The sequence below is a fragment of the Schistocerca nitens genome, chromosome 5 (genome assembly GCF_023898315.1).
Source record: "Schistocerca nitens isolate TAMUIC-IGC-003100 chromosome 5, iqSchNite1.1, whole genome shotgun sequence".
In the NCBI taxonomy this organism is placed as follows: domain Eukaryota; kingdom Metazoa; phylum Arthropoda; class Insecta; order Orthoptera; family Acrididae; genus Schistocerca; species Schistocerca nitens.
Genome location: NC_064618.1, coordinates 256,291,281 through 256,318,445, shown reverse-complemented (window position 1 = coordinate 256,318,445; position 27,165 = coordinate 256,291,281). Strand labels below are relative to the sequence as shown.

The 27,165-nt window shown below is 38.7% G+C and overlaps 1 protein-coding gene and 1 non-coding gene across 2 annotated transcripts in view; both read left to right on the top strand.

Annotated features, from left to right (window-relative positions):
• LOC126259704 (alpha-tocopherol transfer protein-like) overlaps positions 1–27,165 on the top strand; it is a 122,738-nt gene that overhangs the window by 82,830 nt on the left and 12,743 nt on the right. Inside the window, exons 4-6 of the mRNA XM_049956676.1 lie at positions 1,727–1,976; positions 11,163–11,273; positions 19,705–19,810. Of these exons, the coding sequence (XP_049812633.1) occupies positions 1,727–1,976; positions 11,163–11,273; positions 19,705–19,810 (467 nt within the window). The remainder of the gene's footprint in view (positions 1–1,726; positions 1,977–11,162; positions 11,274–19,704; positions 19,811–27,165) is intronic.
• On the top strand, positions 25,567–25,676 carry LOC126261384 (U6 spliceosomal RNA). The gene has a single exon (XR_007546694.1). It is a non-coding gene; the product is annotated as a U6 spliceosomal RNA (small nuclear RNA).

The window sequence follows — 27,165 nt, the reverse complement described above, 5'->3', positions numbered from 1 at the left end:
ACTAAGAATTCTGAAGAATCAAATAAATCGGATAAGAAAATATTACTTACCTGAAATTCGTTAACAACTTGTTCTTCAGGGGGATGATCATTTCCAGAAAAGTTCCCAATTTTTTTAACACAGCCCCAGTTGGAAATAAACTGTGAATCTTATTTATGTTGATTCACTGTTGATTTTACTCCCGATCATGACATCGTCCTCATTGGTACAAAACTGCTGCTAACCTCGACAAGAGAACTAAAACCATATATAATCTGAGTACAAGGCATAAATACCAGTGAAACAGAGTACAGAAATCTACTACTTTGACATTCCACGTGGCGTCAACTTGTGGGGCGATTCTCTTGAACATAGAGAGATTTGATAATGTCTTAGTTTTATATTAAAAATTTTTACAATATTAAATAATTAACGAAAGTAATTTGTACTCACATACAGAGAATTCTAATACAATTATAATTTCAAGTTAATTTTGTTATTTTAACTTACGATGGACACATGCCAACATTTTTATGCAAAAATAATGAAATTAATGAAATTTCAATAATTTGGGAACAATACTTTCATGGATGATTAAAACTGAGTGTTGGACTGAGACTCGAACTCGGGACCTTTGTCTTTCGCTCGCAAGTGTTCTACAATTCAGCTACTCAAGCACGACTCACGAGCCCTCCTCACAGCCTCACAGCCTTACAGTATGTCATCTCCTACCTTCCAAACTTCACACTAAGCTTCGTATCAGAGCACATTCCGCTGCAGAGTGACAATTCATTCTAAATTTTTGTTTCCAAATTGTAGAAAAACCTTAACTTATGCTATTTTACACTAGGAAGCCGAAACATGAGGTTCTGGGAAACGAGAGATAATGATAATGATACGCAAGTTTGTAAATACCCGAAATTACAACGGGAAGTGTTGTATCTTGGATCATATTAGGCTTTTGCCTCAACCCAGTCCTGAAACTGTAGTTTAATATATTTTCTTATTCTATTTATAAATGATGGCATTCACTTTTTACCAGACACCCTTAGTGAGCCATAATTACGCGAGAAGTTAGATGGTGGTTGTGGTAATGATGATGATGATGATGATGATGATGATGATGATGATGATGATGATGATGATGATGATGATGATGATGTCAGTGTTACCACTGTTTCCTGTCGGATGAGAGTAATGACAGAAAATGGAAATGGTTCATTGAAGAATATGCTAACACAAACGAAGTAATTGCAAGCATAGCTTCTGACTAGAAACTACACATTCGTGTCAAATATCATGAAACTACGGTGAACTATATCTTTAGGGTTAAATACGAAAGGTACGATGCCCATTTCCATTACAAGTTGAATTCCGATGTCGGCCTTCTTGGAATGCTGGTTGACCTTGAATTAGCCAATGGCGAAAACTTTCTGTATCTCAAATACTTTCTGTATCTCAAAGACCAATGTCTCGCCAATGTGCTGCCGATATGGTTGCACTATCGGTCAGAGGATTGCATTCACGTATCGTACAGCCGCTACTGTGCCTTCCATTACCACCAGCGGCGTACGTCGGCCCCGCATAATGCTACCCAGGCAACCCAGAATATATCTAGAAATAGTGAATAATCACATATCAGCAAGTAACTGCGGACAATGTAAAGAAATGTTTAACTTTTATAACTGCCAAATTACGGCACCTATTTCTCTAGTGAAGTACATGTGTACGTTTTTTTCGCTTACAGGATGCTTTTTCCGATGCCACGACTCACACCAGAGGGGTACCGTGTCCATCTGTCGCTGGGGGCAGTCAGTGATCTGTCGAAATATAACCCGGACGCGTACGTCAAGCTGTTCCTGATGATGCTGGAGGTGCGCCTGGCGGAAGACCTGACGCCGGGCGACGTCTACATCATCGACTGCGGCCAGTTCACCATGGCCCACATTGCCTCGTTCGGACCGGCGCGAGTGCGCAAGATAGAGATGTGCGTCAGGGTGAGTCTGCTCGCTGCCAGCGGTTTTGTGTGTCGCGCCGTTCGAAAAGTGACGAGTTATTGAAGTGATAAATTATGATCTGTGTTATCAGCTCAAGTACTAACCATATTTAGGAATATTAGACTCTCTTTCATAAATGTAAATTTTCCAATGAAAAAATTACAGGTTCGCGCAGTGTTAGTTACCACATGCGAGAGAAGTTCAGTTGACAGAAAATATATTTTTGGCTTGGGGCACTGAACATGGAAAAATGTAAAACCAGAGAATTAGTTAGCATTAGTGCCACACTTTGTCTGTAGCTTGATACACTTAAAGTTGAACAACACCGCTCCAAATGTTTTCTTAGAAGTCCTAATACACACATCAAAAAAGTTTTGCATCAACTCGGTTCTGAGAGTTCCGGAACCTGTACGGAAAACTGGAGTAGAGATCAACATAAACATCATTTCCGCTCTTTTTATTGCTCATGAAAACGCACATTGCATGTTGTACCACCACACAGCGAGTCCTTCAGAAGCGCTGGTCCAGACTGCTGTACACACTGGTACCTCTAATACCCAGTAGCACGTCCTCTTGCATTGATGCATACCTGTATTCATCATGGCTTACTGTCCCACTTTTCAACAGCGATTCGACGTAGTTCCCCTCAGAGCGGTTGGTGGGACACGTCGTCCACAAAGAGCCCTTTTCAATCCATTCCAGGCATGTTCGGTAGGGTTCATGTCTGGAGAACATGCTGGCCACTGTAGTCGAACGATGCCGTTATCCTGAAGGAAGTCCTTCACAAGATGTGCACGATGGCAGCGCGAATTGTCCACGAAGACCAATGTCTCGCCAATATGCTGCCGATATGGTTGCACTATTGGTGAGAGGATTGCATTCAAGTATCGTACACCCGCTACGGTGCCTTCCATTACCACCAGCGGCGTACGTCGGCCCCGCATAATGCCACCCCAAAACAGCAGGGAACGTCGACCTTACTGCATTCGCTGGACGAATTCAAAATTTCAAAAAGAAGTTAATAATAATAATAATAATAATAATAATAATAATAATAATAATAATCCCCGTGGAGGCCCGGGAAAAGAATAGGCCTCCGGTATGTTCTGCCAGTCGTAAAAGGCGACGAAAAGAACAAACCACTAATAGGGCTAACCCCCCTTTTAGTGTGATTAGTTGGTTCAGGACAGAACTAAAGAAGCCTCGGACAAGCGCCGTCATGGTCGGGGACGACGCTTGAACCCTATGCCCGCCCACAATGGTAACGACACTGCTAGCCAACTGGAAAAGGATTTAAATCCAAATAGAGGTGTTTTGCAGGATATGCTTCCTGCAACCACCCTAGAAGGAAAACAAAGACAGAGGATGAGATGGTCAGATGAAGTTAATCGACACCTCATGTTCTGTTATTACCAAGCAACAAACCTAGGAACCAACACAACTGGATACAGATCACAAGTATACACAACATTTATTACCAGATACCCAGAATTAAAATTTTTAACAGAACAACGACTAGCTGATCAGATCCGTGTAATAATCAAAAATTACAGGATACCCCAGTCAGAATTAGAAAACATCAAACAACAAGTACAACAAATACTGGAACAAAATAATGTGCAATCAGAAGAAGAAGAAAATACAGTAATTGACTCAAACATCCCAGAGCAAACAAACAAAGAACAACACGCACCAATTAAACAATCAGAGGAAAACGAAATCTTAAGACAGCCACCAGAACAAGCACAAATAGAACACGAAGTGACACAGATGCTAGATATAGAAGAAAAATTTCAGCTGACATATATAGAATACAAAGACACAAATACAGACATTAGACCATTCTTGCATAGACCACCAAATAACCCACAAGTCGAAACAACAATAAAAACTATCAACACAATCATACACAACAAAATAAATGAAAACACAACTATGGAAGAGTTACAACTACTGGTTTATATAGGAGCACTCACTACACTAAATATACACACTAGACAGAGATCAGAACCAACCAACACACAGAAGAAACCCACAAAACCAGCATGGCAACACAGGCTACAGATCAGAATAGAAAAACTGAGAAAAGACATCGGACAGCTAACACAATTTATAAGAAATGAAATCTCGGAAAAAAAACGAAAAAGGTTAGGTAAAATCTCACAACAAGAAGCGACAGAGCAATTAGACGAAAAGAAGCAGAAATTACAAGCATTAGCCAAACGACTCAGAAGATACAAAAAAAGTGAAAATAGAAGGAAACAAAACCAAACATTCAACACAAACCAAAAGAAATTTTACCAGACAATAGATAACACACACATTAAAATAGACAATCCACCAAACATAACAGACATGGAACACTTTTGGAGCAACATATGGTCAAACCCGGTACAACATAACAGCCATGCACGATGGATACAAGCAGAAACAGACACATACAAGATGATACCACAAATGCCTGAAGTGATAATTTTGCAACATGAAGTCACCCAAGCAATTAATTCTACTCACAATTGGAAAGCCCCTGGAAATGATAAAATAGCAAATTTCTGGTTAAAGAAGTTCACCTCAACACATTCACATCTAACTAAATTATTTAACAGTTACATTGCAGAACCATACACATTCCCTGATACACTTACACATGGAATAACTTATCTGAAACCTAAAGATCAAGCAGACACAGCGAACCCAGCTAAATATCGCCCCATAACATGCCTACCAACAATATACAAAATATTAACTTCAATCATTAAACAGAAATTAATTACACATACAACACAGAACAAAATTATAAATGAAGAGCAAAAAGGCTGTTGCAAAGGAGCACGAGGATGTAAAGAGCAACTGATAATAGATGCAGAGGTGACATATCAAGCTAAAACTAAACAAAGGTCGCTACACTACGCATACATTGATTACCTAAAAGCTTTTGATAGTGTACCCCACTCATGGTTACTACAAATATTGGAAATATACAAAATAGATCCTAAATTGATACAGTTCCTAAACATAGTAATGAAAAATTGGAAAACCACACTTAATATCCAAACAAATTCAAATAATATCACATCACAGCCAATACAGATTAAGCGTGGAATATACCAAGGAGACTCATTAAGTCCTTTCTGGTTCTGCCTTGCTCTGAACCCACTATCCAACATGCTAAATAATACAAATTATGGATACAATATTACTGGAACATACCCACACAAAATCACACATTTGCTATACATGGATGATCTAAAACTACTGGCAGCAACAAATCAACAACTCAACCAGTTACTAAAGATAACAGAAGTATTCAGCAATGATATAAGTATGGCTTTTGGAACAGACAAATGTAAGAAAAATAGCATAGTCAAGGGAAAACACACTAAACAAGAAGATTACATATTGGATAACCACAGCGACTGCATAGAAGCGATGGAAAAAACGGATGCCTATAAATATCTAGGATACAGACAAAAAATAGGAATAGATAATACAAATATTAAAGAAGAACTAAAAGAAAAATATAGACAAAGACTAACAAAAATACTGAAAACAGAATTGACAGCAAGAAACAAGACAAAAGCTATAAATACTTATGCCATACCAATATTGACCTACTCATTTGGAGTAGTGAAATGGAGTAACACAGACCTAGAAGCACTCAATACACTTACACGATCACAATGCCATAAATATAGAATACATCACATACATTCAGCAACAGAAAGATTCACATTAAGCAGAAAGGAAGGAGGAAGGGGATTTATTGATATAAAAAACCTACATTATGGACAGGTAGACAATTTAAGAAAATTCTTTATAGAACGAGCAGAAACTAGCTAAATACACAAAGCAATCACTCATATAAATACATCGGCTACACCACTACAATTTCATAACCACCTCTACAACCCTTTAGACCACATAACATCAACAGATACGAAGAAAGTAAATTGGAAAAAGAAAACACTTCATGGCAAGCATCCGTATCATCTAACACAGCCACACATCGATCAAGACGCATCCAACACATGGCTGCGAAAAGGCAATATATACAGTGAGACAGAAGGATTCATGATTGCAATACAGGATCAAACAATAAACACCAGGTATTACAGCAAGCATATTATTAAAGATCCCAATACCACAACAGATAAATGCAGACTTTGTAAACAACAAATAGAAACAGTAGATCACATCACAAGCGGATGTACAATACTAGCAAATACAGAATACCCCAGAAGACATGACAATGTCGCAAAAATAATACATCAACAGCTTGCCTTTCAACATAAACTTTTAAAACAACAAGTTCCTACATACAAGTATGCACCACAAAATGTACTGGAGAATGATGAATACAAATTATACTGGAACAGAACCATTATAACAGATAAAACAACGCCACATAACAAACCTGACATCATACTCACCAATAAAAAGAAGAAATTAACACAACTAATCGAAATATCCATACCCAATACAACAAATATACAAAAGAAAACAGGAGAAAAAATTGAAAAATACATCCAACTGGCTGAGGAAGTCAAAGACATGTGGCATCAGGATAAAGTTGACATCATACCAATTATACTATCAACTACAGGAGTCATACCACACAATATCCACCAGTACATCAATGCAATACAGCTACATCCAAACACATATATACAACTACAGAAATCCGTAATTATTGATACATGTTCAATTACCCGAAAGTTCCTAAATGCAATATAACACATACCGTACAGTTAATAGGAAGTGACGCTTGATCAAGGTCCGTGTCACTTTCCATTCTCAACCAGACTCAACGTCTGAGAAAGTAAAGAAATAATAATAATAATAATAATAATTCCCGTGGAGGCCCGGGAAAAGAATAGGCCTCCGGTATGTTCTGCCAGTCGTAAAAGGCGACGAAAAGAACAAACCACTAATAGGGCTAACCCCCCTTTTAGTGTGTTTACTTGGTTCAGGACAGAACTAAAGAAGCCTCGGACAAGCGCCGTCATGGTCGGGGACGGCGCTTGAACCCTATGACCGCCCACAATGGTAATGACACTGCTAGCCAACTGGAAAATGATTTAAATCCAAATAGAGGTGTTTTGCAGGATATGCTTCCTGCAACCACCCTAGAAGGAAAACAAAGACAGAGGATGAGATGGTCAGATGAAGTTAATCGACACCTCATGTTCTGTTATTACCAAGCAACAAACCTAGGAACCAACACAACTGGATACAGATCACAAGTATACACAACATTTATTACCAGATACCCAGAATTAAAATTTTTAACAGAACAACGTCTAGCTGATCAGATTCGTGTAATAATAAAAAATAACAGGATACCCCAGTCAGAATTAGAAAACATCAAACAAAAAGTACAACAAATACTGGAACAAAATAATGTGCAATTAGAAGAAGAAGATAATACAGTAATGGACTCAAACATCCCAGAGCAAACAAACAAAGAACAACACGCATCAATTAAACAATCAGAGGAAAATGAAATTTTAAGACAGCCACCAGCACAAGCACAAATAGAACACGAAGTGACACACATGTTAGATATAGAAGAAAAATTTCAGTTGACATATATAGAATACAAAGACACAAATACAGACATTAGACCATTCTTGCATAGACCACCAAATAGCCCACAAGTCGAAACAACAATAAAAACTATCAACACAATCATACACAACAAAATAAATGAATACACAACTATGGAAGAGTTACAACTACTGGTTTATGTAGGAGCACTCACTACACTAAATATACACACTAGGCAGATATCAGAACCAACCAACACACAGAAGAAACCCACAAAACCAGCATGGCAACACAGGCTACAGATCAGAATAGAAAAACTGAGAAAAGACATCGGACAGTTAACACAATTTATAAGAAATGAAATATCAGACAAAAAACGAAAAAGGTTAGGTAAAATCTCACAACAAGAAGCAATAGAGCAATTGGATGAAAAGAAGCAAAAATTACAAGCGTTGGCGAAACGACTTAGAAGATACAAAAAAAGTGAAAATAGAAGGAAACAAAACCAAACATTCAACACAAACCAAAAGAAATTTTACCAAACAATAGATAACACACACATAAAAATAGACAATCCACCAAACATAAGAGACATGGAACACTTCTGGAGCAACATATGGTCTAACCCGGTACAACATAACAGGCATGCACGGTGGATACAAGCAGAAACAGACACATACAAGATGATACCACTAATGCCTGAAGTGATAATTTTGCAACATGAAGTCACCCAAGCAATTAATTCTACACACAATTGGAAAGCCGCTGGAAATGATAAAATAGCAAATTTCTGGTTAAAGAAGTTCACCTCAACACATTCACATCTAACTAAATTATTTAACAGTTACATTGCAGACCCATACACATTCCCTGATACACTTACACATGGAATAACTTATCTGAAACCTAAAGATCAAGCAGACACAGCGAACCCAGCTAAATATCGCCCCATAACATGCCTACCAACAATATACAAAATATTAACTTCAATCATTAAACAGAAATTAATGACACATACAACACAGAACAAAATTATAAATGAAGAACAAAAAGGCTGTTGCAAAGGAACACGAGGATGTAAAGAGCAACTGATAATAGATGCAGAGGTGACATATCAAGCTAAAACTAAACAAAGGTCGCTACACTACGCATACATTGATTACCAAAAAGCTTTTGATAGTGTACCCCACTCATGGTTACTACAAATATTGGAAATATACAAAGTAGATCCTAAATTGATACAGTTCTTAAACATAGTAATGAAAAATTGGAAAACCACACTTAATATCCAAACAAATTCAAATAATATCACATCACAGCCAATACAGATTAAGCGTGGAATATACCAAGGAGACTCATTAAGTCCTTTCTGGTTCTGCCTTGCTCTGAACCCACTATCCAACATGCTAAATAATACAAATTATGGATACAATATTACTGGAACATACCCACACAAAATCACACATTTGCTATACATGGATGATCTAAAACTACTGGCAGCAACAAATCAACAACTCAACCAATTACTAAAGATAACAGAAGTATTCAGCAATGATATAAGTATGGCTTTTGGAACAGACAAATGTAAGAAAAACAGCATAGTCCAGGGAAAACACACTAAACAAGAAGATTACATATTGGATAACCACAGCGACTGCATAGAAGCGATGGAAAAAACGGATGCCTATAAATATCTAGGATACAGACAAAAAATAGGAATAGATAATACAAATATTAAAGAAGAACTAAAAGAAAAATATAGACAAAGACTAACAAAAATACTGAAAACAGAATTGACAGCAAGAAACAAGACCAAAGCTATAAATACTTATGCCATACCAATATTGACCTACTCATTTGGAGTAGTGAAATGGAGTAACACAGACCTAGAAGCACTCAATACACTTACACGATCACAATGCCATAAATATAGAATACATCACATACATTCAGCAACAGAAAGATTCACATTAAGCAGAAAGGAAGGAGGAAGGGGATTTATCGATATAAAAAAACCTACATTATGGACAGGTAGACAATTTAAGAAAATTCTTTATAGAACGGGCAGAAACTAGCAAAATACACAAAGCAATCACTCATATAAATACATCGGCTACACCACTACAATTTCATAACCACTTCTACAACCCCTTTAGACCACATAACATCAACAGATACGAAGAAAGTAAATTGGAAAAAGAAAACACTTCATGGCAAGCACCCGAATCATCTAACACAGCCACACATCGATCAAGACGCATCCAACACATGGCTAAGAAAAGGCAATATATACAGTGAGACAGAAGGATTCATGATTGCAATACAGGATCAAACAATAAACACCAGGTATTACAGCAAGTATATTATTAAAGATCCCAATACCACAACAGATAAATGCAGACTTTGTAAACAACAAATAGAAACAGTAGATCACATCACAAGCGGATGTACAATACTAGCAAATACAGAATACCCCAGAAGACATGACAATGTCGCAAAAATAATACATCAACAGCTTGCCTTACAACATAAACTTATAAAACAACACGTTCCTACATACAAGTATGCACCACAAAATGTACTGGAGAATGATGAATACAAATTATACTGGAACAGAACCATTATAACAGATAAAACAACGCCACATAACAAACCTGACATCATACTCACCAATAAAAAGAAGAAATTAACACAATTAATCGAAATATCCATACCCAATACAACAAATATACAAAAGAAAACAGGAGAAAAAATTGAAAAATACATCCAACTGGCTGAGGAAGTCAAAGACATGTGGCATCAGGATAAAGTTGACATCATACCAATTATACTATCAACTACAGGAGTCATACCACACAATATCCACCAATACATCAATGCAATACAGCTACATCCAAACATATATATACAATTACAGAAATCCGTAATTATTGATACATGTTCAATTACCCGAAAGTTCCTAAATGCAATATAACACATACCATACAATTAAAAGGAAGTGACGCCTGATCAAGGTCCGCGTCACTTTTCATTTTTAACCAGACTTAACGTCTGAGAAAGTAAAGATTAATAATAATATTTTGCAGTGAGAAGACGTGCTGAGAAGCCGTCGTTCCGATGTATGTTGTACCTGAAATTGAGTATTGATCAAAATAACCTTCCCTTTCGCTCTGTACAGTTACATAAATTCTAGGCCGCAATGAAAATATGTTAGTTTACTTGTCAAAGATTCTTCGAATGAAACGGTTTGTAAACAGCTGTTTTTAGGGGAAGAGCTGATAAGAACTTCAACCATTGCAGTAAGGAAGATAAAAGTTGGTGAATGAGAGCTGCTGTGCCCGCATATTTGGTCTTCTCGTGCCTCTTACAAACATCAGCTGTAATATGTGTCTTAGCTCTAATTATTGACGGCCGGTGTGGTTGAGCGGTTCAAAGCGCTTCAGTTTGGAACCGTGCGATCGCTACGGTCGCAGGTTCGAATCCTGCCTTGGGCATGGGTGAGTGTGATGTCCTTAGGTTAGTTAGGTTTAAGTAGTTCTAAGTTCTAGGGGACTGATGACCTCAGAGCCATTGCTGATTATTAACACAACACTAGAGAGGCAATATTATATATTGAGTTGTCTTTTTATGTTTTTGTAGACGGCGTACTGCTCTCGAATAAAGGCACTCCACTTCGTGAACATGTCACAAGTTGTTGACTTGTTGTACAAGATTGTTCTCAACACTTTTTCGTCAAAGCTTGCTAAAAGGGTAAGAACAGTAAGCCTTTCCCACGTATTTGTTATTTTAGATGGATCGGTTTTGATGTAGTTTTGATGAATCAGAAATTCTTTTTGTTTGTACCATTTACTTTGGATTGATGTGTTTCATCCGTAGTTTATAAGGAGTAGTTGTCAAAATGATTATAATGGCAGAAGGCTATGATTAGATTAGATTAGAACCACGGCATGTTATCTCAGAGTTTGTTATCATAATTTATCATCAGCAGCCGCTCTCCCTGTGGTGAATCGAACTCACTCTAAATGCATTGCGCTTTAATGTAGATTTAGAAAAAATGGTAATTTTGGTTGTGGGTCCCTTGATTGATTTTCCGACACCAAAGCTGCCTATAAATTACGTAAACTTGCGGATAATGGAGGTCAGACTTCCGTAGGGAATCTAATGAAATAAGAATATCTAAATAGAATAAAATACTATCTTTGCATTTACTAATTGTTGGTGCGTTCACTTTTACCATACAAGGAGCCTAAACAAATATTTATACATTTTAAGAATCTTTCATTTGTAGTCAAGGTCAAAGCTACTGTATCTAACTTGGATCTAAAATATTGTAAATACTGACAATGTAATAAAATAAACTCTCTGCTATGCAACCTATTACTAAACGAAATGCTTCAAACTGCATTGTGGCTGCCGCTGTGAAAAACAGACATGAAATATTTTGTAACTTAAATAGTTTAAATGTTGAAAACATTGACATGAGGGATCGGAAGGCTGCTTTACGTAATGACAAGGCTATCATTTCATACACGTATTAGCAACTATCAGTGGCGGATTTACATATAGGCCCACTAGACATAGGCCTAGGAGCGGCACCTTAAGGGGAGCGGCATTTTTGCTCTGCACTCATTTTAAACTTTTACGTTTTAAAATAGCTGCGCTTACAAACGACAAAATTTTTAATATTGTTAAAGAACTCGCTAGTTTAAATAAGCCTTGAGAACGCAATTCGACAATACAAGCTTGAAAATATACATAGTTTACGGGATGGAAATTAAACACTAGGTTTCTGTCTGGTATCATCTTCATGATTGTTCCGAAATATTTTGAAGTAAGCTGTTAGGACGGCAATCTACAATGCAGTGTTTGAAACGTTATTATTCCGAGAATGTTGTCGGCTTCTACTTAACCCTACCATATTTTCCTCGTGAAAATACCGGAACCCTGAAAAGCTGTTATAAAGTAATCAGCAGTTTCTTAAATACTGCAACATGTGTGAACCTCAATATGAAAAACGTGAATCTACTTACATTTCTTTTAGAAATTACTGGGAAGTATCATGTCAACCCTCCATTACTGCAATAACGTCAAAGCTCTGTGGTCTTTAATATCTTGGTTTTGATTTAATGACATTCGTTTAACAAAACATGATGATACTGGTAATGTTTTACATTTTAAACACATGTTTATACGAAAAGAACATAAGCAGAGTATCTAATAATGTGTGAAATACACTTCCCAACAACTTAAAAATTTTATTTATTTATTTACTTAGTTACTTTTTTGGCGAAAAAAGAAGAAGAAACTAACTTTCGTTTGTCTCATTTATTGTGCTACAGCCTGCACGAAATCTAAGTTCCCACTCTGTGCAATCGAATAGTACGTGGCATTGCAAATTTTATATTAAACTTCTTAACCAAGTTTTTTTTCTTCTAGGAAAGGTTATTTTTACTTTATGTTGGAACAAAACGTGCATTTACATATAGACATAACAGCATTGTTCGCACAAATGACAACAAACCACATCAACTGCCAACAAGAGTACTTAAAGTCTGTAATCTGTCTTCTCTGTCCACAGAAATGTTGTAAGAATAAGTGGGACAAGAGTAGGGTGACCAAACGTCCTGGAAAACCGGGATTGTCCCGGTTTTCATCCCTGTGTTCCGGTGTCCCGAAAATTTGTTTCGGGACGCTCAAAAGTCCCGGAATTCAGTTTTTAAATACATTTCGTGAAACTTTCTCAAATTTTTGGGATTTCGCTATATTAAAGGAAATACAACACAGAAATTAATATATTTTAGCTTATTTGTCTAAAACCTCCGTTGTCCCATACTAGTAATCACAGTATCAGTATTGATACACTCAGGCTATAATTTACTTTTAGCGGTACTTTGGCCAACAAGTAGTAAGGTGTATTATTGTAACAGAGCTATGAAACCGTCCGATTGTCGCGCCACTTACTCACACACTCATTGTCAGAACAGTGTAGTAGTTGATGTTTTGTGAGACAAACTGCAATAGTTTTTTCTCATATTAGTGGTATAATTGCTGCAGTTATGTGAAACGCAGTGCCGAAACGCGCCTGCAAGTTCAGTGACTGTTATTCCAAGGAATGGAATTTCATTAAGAAAGGTCGTTTTGATAACGAAGCAGAGTGTTCCGTATGTAACTGTTTTATTACTATAAGTCATGGTGGACGTTCCGACACAGCTGATCACATGTCAAAGAAACACATTAACAGATACAGTGCACCGAGCTGCAGTAAAACTCTACAAAATTATTTTGTGCAACATCAGTCAAGTGAAGAGACGGAAGTTCGAGCAGCCGAGCTTACACTAGCCTACCACACGGTAAAACATCACCAAACTTACAGATCTAGTGATTGTACTAATAAGCTTAACAGCTTAAGTTTGATGATTCTTCCATTGCACAAAAGTTTAGTTCAGCAATAACTAAAGTGTCAGCCTTAGTGAAAGGAGTTATTGCTCCCCAGAGTGTAAAGGAAAGCCTTGAATACATCAAAAAGTCTTCTTTCTACGGGATATCCACTGATGCCAGCAATCATAAGGCCGCTAAAATATTTACATTTGTTGTTCAGTTATTCGATATTAATCAGGGAATTCAGACCAAACTTTTGAAGGTGAGTTCCCTACCTAATGAAACATCTGACGAAATTTCCAGATTTTGTATGAATGCTATCGAAATGTTTGATCTTGATAAAAATAAATGTGTGGCATTTTGTGGGGACAACACCAACACAAACTTTGGTGTTTAATAAGACAAGGCAAATGCAACGTATTTACCAAATTAAAGGCAACATTCCATGAAAACATTGAAGGCAGAGGGTGCCCTGCACATGCTTTACACAATAGCGTGCAGACATCTGCTGACAGTTTAAGCTGTGATGAAACTATCGTCATGAAGGTATACTCCCACTTTTACATATATACCGTTAGAACAGAGAGGCTTAAGGAGTTCTGTGATTATGTGGGAACTGAATATATGAATGTAATGTGTCACTCGAAAACTCGCTGGTTATCACTGTTTCCAGGAGTTGAAAGAATAATCCGCCTGTTTGAACCGTTAAAAGATTTTTTCCCTTAATGAAGACGAAGCCCCCAAAATATTGGTTCAGTTTTTCAGTAACCCTTTAAGTGAAGCCTACTTATGGTTCATTCACAGTCAGCTTAGCACTTTGCAGCGTGGGATAAAGGAAATTGAGGGAAGCACGAAAAGTGTAATGGAGGTAAATGATGTTTTGAAAAATACTCTGGAAACTGTTACTAAGAGGAGAGAACAGCAGTTCATTTCTTTTAATGTTAATGTGTCCTTAAAAGAGCAGAAGTATCAGAAGCAGCGGAAAGGAGTTTTAGAGAAGAAGTTAACAAGTTTTATGACACTTGTGTAGAATATCGCAGCAAGTGGAGCGCCTCATATTTACCCTCATCGCCGGTGTTTGATTGGATGTTACTGAAGAGAGTGTCAAAATGAGAAAGTGTTAAAGAGACAGTTCCTTATTTGAAGAGTAAAGAGATTGAAATCGATGATTCCATTCTCTCTGATCAGTTCGGCATACTGACAAATTTTGTTGAAGCAAGTCTTCACAAATGGAATGATGAAGAAAAAAAAAAAAAAACACCATTGGAATGTTATGAGAAGTGACTGAGTCTTTTTAAAAGCTGTGACTGTCTTCAGCATTACTCTGAGTTGGTAATAATTGCAAGGTATTTATTTGCAATCCCAGCCCATAATGCCAATGTGGAAAGAATATTTTCGTTCATGAATACCCAGTGGACTGATGAAAGAAACAGAATGTAGGTGGACTCTCTTGAAGCAATCCTGCAGATCCAGTAAAACTACAAAATGGATTGTGCCGAGTTTTATCACTGTGTCTCAAAGAACAAAGACATGATCAAGAAGGCTGGAGGCAGTGAAAATTACCCTTTTCTCCAAGGACAATCAATTCCATCTACAAGTGCTCAGTAATATTAAAGCTCATGTTAATATTAATTGATTAAAAGTAGAAAGGCTGTAAAATTTTGCAAAATGTAATTCATTTCTTTATTACAGTATACGTTTATTAAATGTCATAAATTATACAGATAATATAGATTATATCAATGTTTTGTATCCAGAATGAGATTTTCACTCTGCAGCGGAGTGTGCGCTGATGTGAAACTTCCTGGCAGATTAAAACTGTGTGCTCGACCGAGACTCGAACTCGGGACCTTTGCCTTTCGCGGGCAAGTGCTCTACCATCTGAGCTACCGAAGCACGACTCACGTCCGGTACTCACAGCTTTACTTCTGCCAGTATATCGTCTCCTACCTTCCAAACTTTACAGAAGCTCTCCTGCGAACCTTGCAGAACTAGCACTCCTGAAAGAAAGGATATAGCGGAGACATGGCTTAGCCACAGCCTGGGGGCTGTTTCCGGAATGAGATTTTCACTCTGCAGCGGAGTGTGTGCTGATATGAAACTTCCTGGCGTGAGTCGCGCTTCGGTAGCTCAGATGGTAGAGCACTTGCCCGCGAAAGGCAAAGGTCCCGAGTTCGAGTCTCGGTTGGGCACACAGTTTTAATCTGCCAGGAAGTGTCAATCTTTTGTATCCTCTTATTAGTTATAATAATCGGGTTAATAAAATGTATTAACAAAACATTAATATTTAAAATTAAGAAACCTGGGTACATGTGGAATGAGGTGTCCATTGGCACCCGGGTGAATGTGTCCCGGTTTTCACCGAAAATAATTTGGTCACCCTAGACAAGAGTCGATCCAGCACATCTCACTGCAAGAAATTAGAAAAATTATTTGCTTTTTAAATTAGGAAGACAGTGTCAAGGATATTAAGAATATATTAGCTTCCCGGTTAATATTCGGGCGACTAGGGAAACAGAAGCCAGGTGTGCTTCTACTGTTCACTGACAACAGAGAAAAAAGGCGACAATGACATTAAATTATTCTGCATTGTTCTTTCATAGCACAGTTAGGCCTAGTAATCCCAGTTGGTCAGTTCATCATTCCGTGTTTAAAGAAAGAATCTTTGTCCTCGTGTGCCGTGTTTAAAGCAAAAAGCTTTGTGCTGATGTGCGGTGTAGTAGGATTGGAACTGGATACAGTCTTTCTTTCTTTACTTTTACGGTTTTTTTCTTTGGTTTTTCTTCAACCATCTGTAATGAAATAATAGAGCTTCTTTCTGAGCGAATGAAAAGAATTATCATAAGTGAAATAAAACAGGCCAAATACTTCTCTATAATAGTAGATTCTACTGCGGTCATCTCACATATTGATCAGTTACCTTTCATATTAGGATACCTGAACCAGGGTGGTGAAGCTGTTGAACTTTTGCTTCTGTTTTTAGCAAACCCGGTACACAAGTCCGATAACTTAGCTGAGGCTGTACTAAAAGTCCTCTCTACAATTTCCATTGATATTACTGACTGTAGAGACCAGTCATATGACAACACAAGCAATATGTCAGGAACCTACACTGGTTTGCAGGCACGCATTATAGAACGAAATCCGAAATCGCATTACGTGCCTTGTGCAGCGCATTCTTTGAATTTAGCCGGCAATAGTGCTGCAAGCAGTTGTCGGGAAGCATTTTCATTTTTCAGTAGAGTGCAAAAGCTTTATAATTTTTTCTCTGCTTCTACTCAGCGCTGGGATAAATTTCTTTCTTTCATGAAACCAGGAAGCGAAACAGTAAAAAGTTTATCAAAAACACGATGGTCAGCAAGAGAGGAAGCGTATATCAGTCTATATGAAAACTTATGCCCTCAAACTTATTGCCATAATACGTTTGAAAATCCACTTGTGCGAAATGAGGCTTCAGCTTTATTGAGTCAACTGAGCAGACTAGAAACAGTAACCATGATGACAGTTTGGAAGGACATACTGCAGAGAACTAATAGTGTAAATCTGAAATTGCAATGTGTAGATATTGATACTAAAATAGTGCATGAATTATATGAACCACTTGTAGGATTTATTACATCTATTCGTGGCATGTTCGACTATTATGAAAATAAATCCATGGAGATTGTGACTGATATAGACTATGAATGCACCTATAAAAGATCACGAAAACGCATACTTTATGATGACGAAGAAGCGGACTCTGAAGAAGTTTTTCTGACTGGAAGAGAACAACTTAGAGTCGAAACATTTCTCCCAGTACTAGACAACTTGTAAGCCGAATTAGTGAGGAGGAAACAAAAATATAGATCACTGTGGGACTCCTTCACAGTTTCAAGTAACCTTAAGAACAGTTCACCTGACGATATTGCTGAACGTGCAACGAAACTCCAAGCATCATATGACACAGATTTATAGCCTTCCTTCCCTAGTGAATGTGTGCATTTCGCGGAACATTTGAAATCTTTTGAGGTTAGTGATATACCACTCGAAATGAGTAAATTTTTATGAAAAGAGAGGTTACAGTCCGTGTTTCCGAATGTTGACTATTTCTAAGTACGGCACTTACAAATTGTTCAGCAGAACGCTCGTTTTTGGCTCTTCAGAGACTGAAATCGCATCAACGTTGTACGTTGCATGTGGAAAGACTGAACGCCCTGTCCATTCGTCACATCGAAGCCGACCTCCTAAGTGCTATCCGTCTGAACTATGAAGATACGATCAACGAGTCTTCTGCCGTCAAAGCCAGATGCAAACCTTACTGATGGCTGAGTTTGTTTATTTTTTCATATCAATTTCAAACATTTAAGATTATAACGTGATTTTTATTGTAACTTACAGGACATTCATTGGATTTACACACTACGTATTCCCTGTTTATTTTACAACTGCCCATGGCAGAACGCGGAACTAATACTCTTTTTATGTGCAGACGTGGCCGTAGGCTCCCGACAATACTAAACAATACCAGAATGACCCAGGCCGCTCGGCGCTGTAGTCAAGTCATACTGATACCATAGTATATTACAACTGATGCGTATTCTTGGCGTCTGCTGAAATGTATAGTTATCGCGGAAATATACGTTATCGGAGACTAAGCTGATGAAATGTGTTAATAAATAACATAGTTCAGTTCTGTCGATAAATACGTAAAAGCTTTGCTAATACCGGTAGAAAGAGCTGTGGTGAGGGCAGCAGCTGCAGTACAAAACTGTTCAGCCCTTATATGGATTAAAGGGATTGTGTAAACTTTATTATGCAGCGTCTAGCTACATAGGTCCTAATGCTTTACACGTTACCTATTAGATTATAAGACAAATTTGATTTTTCGCCACCAGTCTGTAAAATTATGTAATAGCAAACCCAGTTCTGTGTTTCTTCGTCTGTATTTAGTTACAGTTCGTGCACCGAAATCTTTCATTTTTTACGCTTTCCTATAGATTCACGTATTAATACCAAACGTGTTTATTTTATCTGCTGCAGATTGAAGTTATTAGATCGTAAAACAACAGTTTAATTTTAATTTTTAAAGAATCTCTATAAAAGAACGTAATAATTTCTGATGTATGACACGTTCGCTTCAAGTTTTAGATCGTAAGATAACTTTTTTTTTCATTTGCAACGGTTTCGTGTAAAAGAGCATATTAAAAGATATGTATAACAAAAATCCGTTGTCTCCTATACGCTCTGCTGAATTTTTAGGCCACAAAAGAAAAGTTATTTTCCATGTGTTAGTTTCTGTTGTCTTTCGACAGAAGAATGTGTTGTCAGAAGTTCGAATGCCTTGTCTGGCCCATCATTTGTTATCTATAAATATTGAGTATACTGCAAAAAGTGTTACCTCACAAGTACAACGTCCTTCTAATAAGCAAAATTTCTTTTCTTACTTCCACTATGTAACCAGACATAACACTATCAAGGCAACACACATTTTTCTTCAAAAGCTTATTAGGGGTTAGAATACCATGAACTGTTCAGAACATATCAACAGTTATTAATAAACCAGAGAAAGGGAATCGCGTGAACCAGAATAGTGTCAAAAATTAAAAGAACATTATAGTATTAAGAGAGCTATCGCGAAAAAACGGTCTTAACTGGATTCAAACAGGTAGCGAAAACGTGTAGGATGGTATCTACAGTGTGTGAAAGGAGGCGCGCAATTGTTGTTTCCCTTATTAGCTATGTATATTTCGTGCTAAGTAAAATTTTAATGAAAATGCCCATTGATTCGCTGAGACAGATGTTCGGATGATTTGCTTTGCAGGTGCACGTGCACTCCAAGGCGGCCAACGCACTCCTGGACCACTTGCCGGCAGAGTGTCTTCCAGACGAGCTAGGCGGCAACGCCGGGCCTGCCAGAGAGATTTGGGGTGAGTTAAAGGTCAAGGCAAACGAGTCCAGGCAAGGCCTACACTTTAAAACTACCAGCAGGGCATCGTCCTCAGCTGAAACACCGAACTAGACGTTTCTCATATTCAAAGAAAACAGATGCGCGTTGGTGGGTTCATCATGACGATGTATTTTAATAATTTGGTGTGCAAATGGAAGGCGTGGGAAAAAGTGTGCGCGGAATTAACGAATAGAAGACGGAGATGGAAAATGTTTGATTTTTCTCAAGTGAAACAGGTAACTATGTAGCTCCTTCATATGCATTTGTAAAATCCTCACAGGAGTTTTTGTTTATTTTACACATTACAAACTTATGTCATAAACACTCTTGTAAATATGTTTCGGTAACGATGTCACCTATTCTTTACACACAAGTGTTTAATTTACGAGACTACTGTTAAGAACAGCAAGTCAGGTCTAGTGAACAATTAAGATCTTATTACCTACTATCATTTTGTGGTTGAAGCTCTTTTTTTTGACGGCGTTGCTTCCTAATTTGTAGTAAGAAAATGTGGTTTTTGTCTTGAACAAACACAATGTTTCTTGTTTTACTGCCCACGCACGTTTCATAGAAGTTTCCCCATCTTCATTGCCTCTTATTTATACAGGGTGGTCGGAAATTCCCGTTACAGACTTCTAATAGCGTCAAAGTTATGGACGCGGGCGTCTGTAAATGTACGTACAATGTGTAAACTTTTAAATGGCAGCCTCTCCCCAGTCCTGAATCGGTAGAAGTCGGTAAACGTCGGGAGGCTTCGGTAGGCACGCAGTTTCGACTGCTGCCAACATTACGTAGCTGACTGTGTTGTACAAGGTAGCCATTGTCTGCTTCGTTATTGTTTTGCGCTGTACTGTTCTGCGTGTTTTTATTGGGCATATGTGCTAAACATTATCAAAATGAGTGAAGAGGCAGTTGCTGGCCCATCTCGGGAGTCGCCAACAACCCCTACCGGTACGCCTACGGTATGTACTGAGAAAATGTAGTAAGCGACAACCTTTTTTCCTTTCATTATTTTGTGGGGGGTGTCAGCGAGAAAAATTTTCGTAAAGGTTTGAAATTGTGTGTAAGGTTTGTTGCTAGTCGCTAAGTGCTCTTATTCTCAAATAGTGGATGCATAAATCTCGGTAATTTCCCGCGGTGGCATCTCATTGTTTATGACGTCATATCTCCTCAAGAATGTGTCTTATTATTTTTTTCCGGCTAGGAACCTTCGTGGGCGTACGGAGAACAAATCACCAAAATTTCATCGCAATCGGATGAATGGTTTGGGAACGCACGGAGGGCAGACATACATACATTCATTTTTATGTATAGAGATTGACAGTTACGTTATACTATGTGACCTGTTTAAGTATATTAAAATTTTATAATTATTAGTTTAACATTCCGGGGAATGAAATAAAATGAAAAAAATTGCGAACAGTGGGAATCGAACCGGGTACGTTGCATGACAAGCCTTTACCTAATCAATTGCACTACGCATGCTACAGTGACCTAACAGCTGAAACATTGTCCATTACTCTTTTCGGGCGTTCGGAGAACAACTCACCAAAGTTTCATTGCAATCGGATGAATGGTTTGTGAGCGCATAGTACACAAACATACATACATTTATGCACATTACGATTTCAGTTTCGTTTACGAACAACATTTAAAGCGAGTTTTACTTCCAAGCCTTTCGTCTGCTTTCGTGTAAGCATGACGCGCAATTTGTAGTGGCAGCACTGCAACTGGTAGGCGTGCCTTGTCCCTCGCCCCCCCCCCCCCCCCCCCATGGGCTCCTCACCCCTCGCCAGCCAATGCCTGCTTCCTCCTCTCCCCGCACCCCCTCACAACTCGGTCGTCTTACAGTTAACACGCTGTATACACGGGGTGATTCCGTGATGATGATACAGACTATCTAGGATGATGGAGAACGATAAATGTATTAATTTGAAGTAAGGATTCCTGTACTGGAAACGAAAGAGTCGAAAGTTATAGTTATAAACGAAACCGTTCTGATACCTCTGACAGTTGAATACATGTACCGGTTCTTGTGTTGCGAAGAGTGTAGGGTTGGTAACTTTCAGAGGTGGTAGTATGGACAAAAACCTGAAAAAATGTCCAATAAAATTGGGCTCTGAAGTGCGTACCTTAACAGATATGAACACTTGCTCAGTAGAGGAACGAATGGTCACAGCTCCTCAGGTATGCAATTTAGAGCCCACGTTCATTTGACATTTTTTCTCATTTTTTTCCACACTACCACCACTGAAAGTTACCAACACTACACTCGTCGCAACACAAGAACGGTTACATGTATTCAACTGTCAGTGGTATCAGAACGGTACCTGTACTCAACCGTCAGAGGTATCAGAACGGTTTTCGTTTCCGGTACAGGGATCCTTACATCAAATCAATGCATTTATCGTTCTCCATCATGCTAGAAAGTCTGTAACATCATCACGGAATCACCCCATGTATACGTACATTTACAGACGCTCGCGCATATAACTTTGACGCTCTGTAGTCTCTTTGCGTGACGTTTCCAGACATGGGTTCCTATCCAAAATACGATGCACTCACTCCCCTCTACAAGTCCTAGAAGTCTGGAACGGGAATTTCCGACCACCCTGTATGTTGAACAATATGCAAAGAAATTATACATTGATATTTACCAGTTTTTTGAGATTGTGTAATTTACATTACTGTAATTATTGAAAGAAATATTAACATGAAGAACAATTATATACGTTATTGGTACGTATTAGTGTTCATAAGTCAGTCTTGTAGTTACAGAACAACTACAATTTTTGCCTTCTAGAATCCAGACATAGCGTTTTCGTGCTTCTACAAAAAACAAATACAAACATTTACATACTTAATATGCTCCTCCTCCCCAAGCAACATTTTAAAAAGCCTAATCACAGTCAGCATACATTTCAACACATTTTCCGAAAAGTAGTACTGTAACCTAATAAATGTTAATCAGATAGTAAAATAGCGAATCTTTATTTACAAAACAATATAATATAACGACAGCAGTGCTGTAGGAAGAAAATAGGGATAATACCATACTAAGCCAAAAAATATTGTGAGAATTTACGTAACAAAACAATTGTTCCAGATGACATACTGGAAGACAATAATTCTACTTGTGTTGCAAAGACCATACACACTTCTGAACACTTTTATGCAATAATAAGATGTATAACTATTCTTCTTGTTAATATTTCTGCCGACACAGTAATGTTAACACCGTAATTTCAAATACTGGTATCATAACGCATAAATTCTTTGTATATTGTTCAACAGTTGATAAATAAAACGCCCTGAAGATGCAGAAACTTCTGCTCACGCGGGCACTAAAGCAAGGAAAATTGATTGCTCAAGGGAGCACCATATTTCCTTATTCTTTATTAACTATCTATGCGGAATAGTTTTGTTGCATTCAAATATCTTCTGTGACTACTACATAAAATTTTGATTTCTCATCATTAGTCCGGAATTTTTTGTTTGGTCAGTGTTAGATTGTCGGTAAATGATACCGACAATGTGATTCAAGCATTAGGCTGCCTATGGACACAACACCACCGTTGATTCACTTACGGAAACACTGTTTTCGACAACAATTTCAATACATTCCAGTTGCGTCTTCCAGTTACTGTGTCGTCCTGCGATCATGCGTAGAGACGAGAATGGGATGTCAGTATTTCGTTTTACTTAGACGTTTTGTGCTAATTGTACAAGGATGTTGCCATCTCCTTTGCTATCATATTTTACGTAGCAACTTTGTGCATTCAGAGTGCATATTCAAAGCTCGGAACATCAACGGTGTCAGATGGCGTACTTTCTAAGTCTAGCCTTTGTTTTGTGTGTATAATCTCATCATACCCGTGTATGTGACTGTTAACGCCACACATTCAGAAAACAATCCTACATTGATCACTAGACAGTAAAAAATATATTCGTTGATAACACTTCTTCTACTGGTACGTTTTACTTGTTCGAATCTACTATCGTACACATGTTTTTCCCCATTTTCAGTTTTAAACGTTTCATTTTTATCAATTTGCGTGAATAATGTCGTTACTCTTTCCATGATATGGTAGCGTTGGTTTACATGCTCCCACGGACTGAATTCAATTAGATTGAAATGATATACAAATAATTAACGTCATGCTATTTCCGACTTATTACATGTGTGGTCAGAGCGGGAGATTGCTGACTTAAGGCGCCTGGGTTCGATTCCCGACTACATCGTAGATGTTCTGCGCTTAGTGACTGGGTGTTGTGTGTGCTGTTCTTACCTTCGTATCGTCATCTGCATGGGCTCACATTAAAAGTCTAAGCACATGTAACTTTGTACCATTGTATGCCTTGACCCTAATGAATCGTCTGAATTGTCGGAACACAATGTCAGTGATATTTCCTTTGTTGAGACGGCTGTGTGGGCTTGTGCTAAAAGCCAATATTTAAAAAAAAAATAACTGGCCACAGATGTTAGTGAGCACTTCCGTAAGTAATAGGAAAGCTGCGTGTGTACCACGGGATGAATTGTTTGAGGTAATGTTGAGTGTTCAAATTTGCCATGAGAAATACCAGAAGCGTACGACTCTCATACTCGATCTTCCCGACCCTCCCTTTCCAACGATGCGTTTGTGCAATTCCTCGATGCCCTACTCTTACAGAGTTACTGCGCTCCTAGTCGCTTCTGCTTTACTCTCAGGCGATCGTCACTGACACCAAGAAACACTTTGCTCTTAGAGATAAATCAAGTCATTGAGATCTGCACAGTGTTAAAATGAGCGAGAAAATACCGGATACGAACACCGTATCCCAGAGACCAGATCCCAGCTAGTTGTTTTTGATGATCGTGACACTGAGTGTAAAATTTATCCCAGTTACTTTTCCTACGCTACTGCCGTGCGATCAATATCATCATCATCATCATCATCATCATCATCATCATCATCATCATCATCATCAGCGGCTGCTCGCCTGATGCGATGGTCCACCTAAGACGAGGAGCACGAGCTCCACTTCGGACGACTGGTATCAATACGATATTGCAGCTCCGGTATTGTTGCGAAGTACAGTTTCCTAAGGGACAGGCACTGCAGTGACTGCAGCCGTTTTTTTGTGAAATGCATAAAATTTATTCGCAGTTGTCAGCTTGGACGTCCACCACCTGTATAATGGAATGATGATGAAAATTTGTGCTGGACTGGGAATCGAAACCAGACTTCCCGCTTTTCGCGGGCGGTCGCCCTACCACTAGGCTACCCAAGCACGACTCAAGGCCATGCCGAAACTTCCATATGTCGTAAGCCACGTGTCTACAACCTGTACTAGTACACCCATTGTGTATATTCCCGTGCAGGGAAAACATTTTAATTGAATATAGCTTGCCCGGTTGAGGCGGATAAATATGCAATTGTCAATACATTTCGTGTTTCATGACGGCTGTTGACACACCCATGGTGTTGATTAGCAGTCAAAACGTCCTCAGTCTCTGTTTCGAACCCAGCCACTGCTTAAATTTTGAATAAAAATCACCTCCAATTGTGGCTGAAGACTTCTGGCATAACTCACCCTAATTCTGCCAACGACCTTGTCAAAGACGGCGGAGGAGCGGACAGTGGTTCAGGGCACTCTCTTACCCTTGGGGTGGGAAACAGCCCCTGAAGACTGAAGAATCAACAATGATCAAGATGCAGAAGGCAATGGAAACTACAGCATTAAAACACATAATGTGTATTACTCGCGTCAGCGGTACGTATACTAAAATTGGAACTATACAGAGAATATTAGCATGGCCCCTGCGCAAGGATGAGATGGAAAATAGTGAAGCGTAAATGTTGTTGGTTTATTACCTCGCTGTACCGTCGCGAGCGCCTGAATAGCTTTTCCTCAGCCTTCTTCGTGTGTGTCGGATCATTGCTTGCTCCTTACAAGGGAACCTCCTCATCGCACCCCCTTCAGATTTAGTTATAAGTTGGCACAGTGGATAGGCCTTGACAAACTGAACACAGATCAATCGAGAAAACAGGAAGAAGTTGTGTGGAACTATGAAAAAAAATTAGTAAAATATACAAAATAAGTAGTCCATGCCAACATAGGAAAAATCAAGGAGAGTTGCAGTCAAGGAGCGCCGTGGTCCCGTGGTTAGCGAGAGCAGCTACGGAATGTGAGGTCCTAGGTTCAAGTCTTCCCTCGAGCGAAAAGTTTTATTTTTCATTTTCAGTTTATGTGACAAACTCTTATGTTTTCATCACTTTTTTGGGAGTGATTATCACATCCACAAGAAACCTAAATCGGGCAAGGTAGAAGAATCTTTTTACCCATTCGCTAAGTGTACAAGTTAGGTGGGCCGACAACATATTCCTGTCATGTGACGCACATGCCGTCACCGGTGTCGTATAGAATATATCAGCCGGCGGAAGTGGCCGCGCGGTTCTGGCGCTGCAGTCTGGAACCGCGAGACCGCTACGGTCGCAGGTTCGAATCCTGCCTCGGGCATGGATGTGTGTGATGTCCTTAGGTTAGTTAGGTTTATCTAGTTCTAAGTTCTAGGGGACTAATGACCTCAGCAGTTGAGTCCCATAGTGCTCAGAGCCGTTTGAACCAGCCAGAATATATCAGACGTGTTTTCCTGTGGAGGAATCGGTTGACCTAGGACCTTGCGATCAAATGTTTTCGGTTCCCTTTGGAAAGGCACTTCCTTTCGTCTACTAATCGCACGGTTTTGCGGTGCGGTCGCAAAACACAGACACTAAACTTATTACAGTGAACAGAGACGTCAATGAACGATCGGACAGATCATAACTTTGGGAAAATAAAGAAAGTAAAATCTTCAGTCGAGGGAAGACTTGAACCAAGGACCTCTCGCTCCGCAGATACTCACGCTAACCACGGGACCACGGCGCACCTCAGCTAACGTTCTCCTTGATGTTGGTTATGTTGCTCATGGACTACTCAGTTTGTATATTTTATTAATTTTTTCATAGTTCCACACAACTTCTTCCTGTTTTCTCGATTGATCTGTGTTCAGTTTTTTCACGGCCTATCCACTGTGCCAACTTATAACTAAATCTGAGGGGGGTGCGATTGGGAGGTTCCCTTGTTAGTGTTAGTTGCTGTGTGTGTGTCCGTTGGCAGCGGCGTAGTCCGCTCTTAGTGTCCCCAATGGGCTTAAAGTGTGTTACAAGGAAAGGTGCAGTCAACTTTAGTTTCGACAAATCCACGCGTTCCGTGCAGCCCAGATCTTTGTAAATTAAAGATTGGGTCATTGATACAATTCATGTAACATCTGATCAGGTTCGCACCTCCTATTTTGATTCTGGTAACTATACA